Consider the following 1767-nt stretch of genomic DNA (forward strand, 5'->3'; position numbering starts at 1 on the left):
CCCATCCACTCTTCCAACCTTTCAGTAGTTCAGCCACACATCCATCCACCCATCCATCCATCCATCCATCCATCTCATACATTGATCCACAACTTAATCCACCTGTCCAATCATGCATTCTTCCATACAACCAACCATCCATCCACCCATCAATTTATCCATCCATCCATCTATTCCTCATCTGTCCACCAACTACTCACAACCATCCAGCTAAATACTCAGAAATTATGAACCCACTTATCAATACTTGCAATAGTCCAACCACACATCCTTCCATTCATCCACCCACCCACCCACCCATTCATCCATTTGTCCATCTGCCTGTACATCCATCCATCCATCCATCCATCCATCCATCCATCCATCCATCCATCCATCTACCTATCTACCCATCCGACTATCAACAAGTTCACCTATCTACTCAATCTTCCTTCTAATAACTCAACCACACTTCCATCCATCCCGTCCAATACATCTTACTCTGCTCATCCAACATCTCATCTATCCACCCATTCAACCATCTATCCAGCAATCTATCTATCCATTCATCAAGTTATCCATCCATCATTCATCTATATCCATCCATCATCTAGCAATTACCCCCAAATTCACCCTTCCACACATCTATACTTCCAATAGTTCAGTCACATATCCATCCATCTGATCATCCATCCATCATACATCTAGCCACAAATCTACCCACTCATCCATCTATCCATCCATGTACTCACCCATCTCTCCATCCATCCTTTTATCTACTCATCACTCATTCATCTACTCAATCATTCATTCATTCACCAGCATTCATTCAACAAACTAGTTCCTGGGGATACAGTTCTTTCCAGGAACCCCAGGCAGCTGGAGGAGACATACCCAGACACAAACAGCCCAATCCTCAGTGGTTAGGGCTGGAATAGAAAGAAGAACCTGATGGTGAGTAGTGAGAGTCAACCTGGAGGCCAAGGAGGGCTTCTCAGAGGAGGTGACCCTGAATCTGGATCCTGATGGATAGTGAGGAGTTTTCCAGGTAAAGGGAATGGCATGGTGGGCAGTTTCAGAAGGCCAGGAGAGTGTGGATAGTGTGGCCAGAAAGAGGAAGAGCCGGGCAGGCAGGAATGGTGAGTGGAGGTGGTATGGGAGGGGCCAAGCAATGAACCTCACCTCATGCAGACAGGTGTACTGGACATGGTATGGGGCCACCTTCTCCTCGCCTTTGATCTCCACACTGATGTGGAGCCGGATGGCACCCGACACAGCAGATTTGTCAGTTCGCTTGTCTGCAGGGCAGAAAAGGATGACAGCGTCAGAACTTCCCACTATAGTCGTGGGCAATTTTTTTTTTTGAGACGGAGTCTTGCTCTTGTCGCCCAGGTTAGAGTGCAGTGGGGCGATCTCGGCTCACCGCAACCTCCACCTCCTGGGTTCAAGCGATTCTCCTGTCTCAGCCTCCCGGGTAGCTGGAATTACAGGTGCCTGCCACCATGCCTGGATAATTTTTGTACTTTTGGTAGAGACGGGGTTTCACCATGTTTGCCAGGCTGGTCTCAAACTCCTGACCTCAGCTGATCCACCCGCCTCAGCCTCCCATAGTACTGGATTACAGGCATAAGCCACCGCGCCCGGCCAGTCGTGGGCAAATTTTTTTTTTTTTTTGAGATCCGTCGTCCAGCTAATTTTTTATTTTTAGTAGAGACGGGGTTTCACCATGTTTGCCAGGCTGGTCTTGAACTCCTGACCTCGGGTGATCCACTCTCCTCGGCCTCCCAA

At 48.3% G+C, this 1767-nt stretch overlaps 1 protein-coding gene across 1 annotated transcript in view; it reads right to left on the reverse strand.

Moving 5' to 3' along the window:
* Window positions 1-1767, reverse strand: part of UNC13A (unc-13 homolog A (C. elegans)) — a 103831-nt gene that overhangs the window by 45354 nt on the left and 56710 nt on the right. The window contains exon 19 of the mRNA XM_011991186.1: window positions 1162-1277. Coding sequence (XP_011846576.1) covers window positions 1162-1277 — 116 coding nt within the window. The remainder of the gene's footprint in view (window positions 1-1161; window positions 1278-1767) is intronic.

The sequence above is a fragment of the Mandrillus leucophaeus genome, unplaced genomic scaffold, assembly GCF_000951045.1.
Source record: "Mandrillus leucophaeus isolate KB7577 unplaced genomic scaffold, Mleu.le_1.0 Scaffold11, whole genome shotgun sequence".
Taxonomy (NCBI): Eukaryota; Metazoa; Chordata; class Mammalia; order Primates; family Cercopithecidae; genus Mandrillus; species Mandrillus leucophaeus.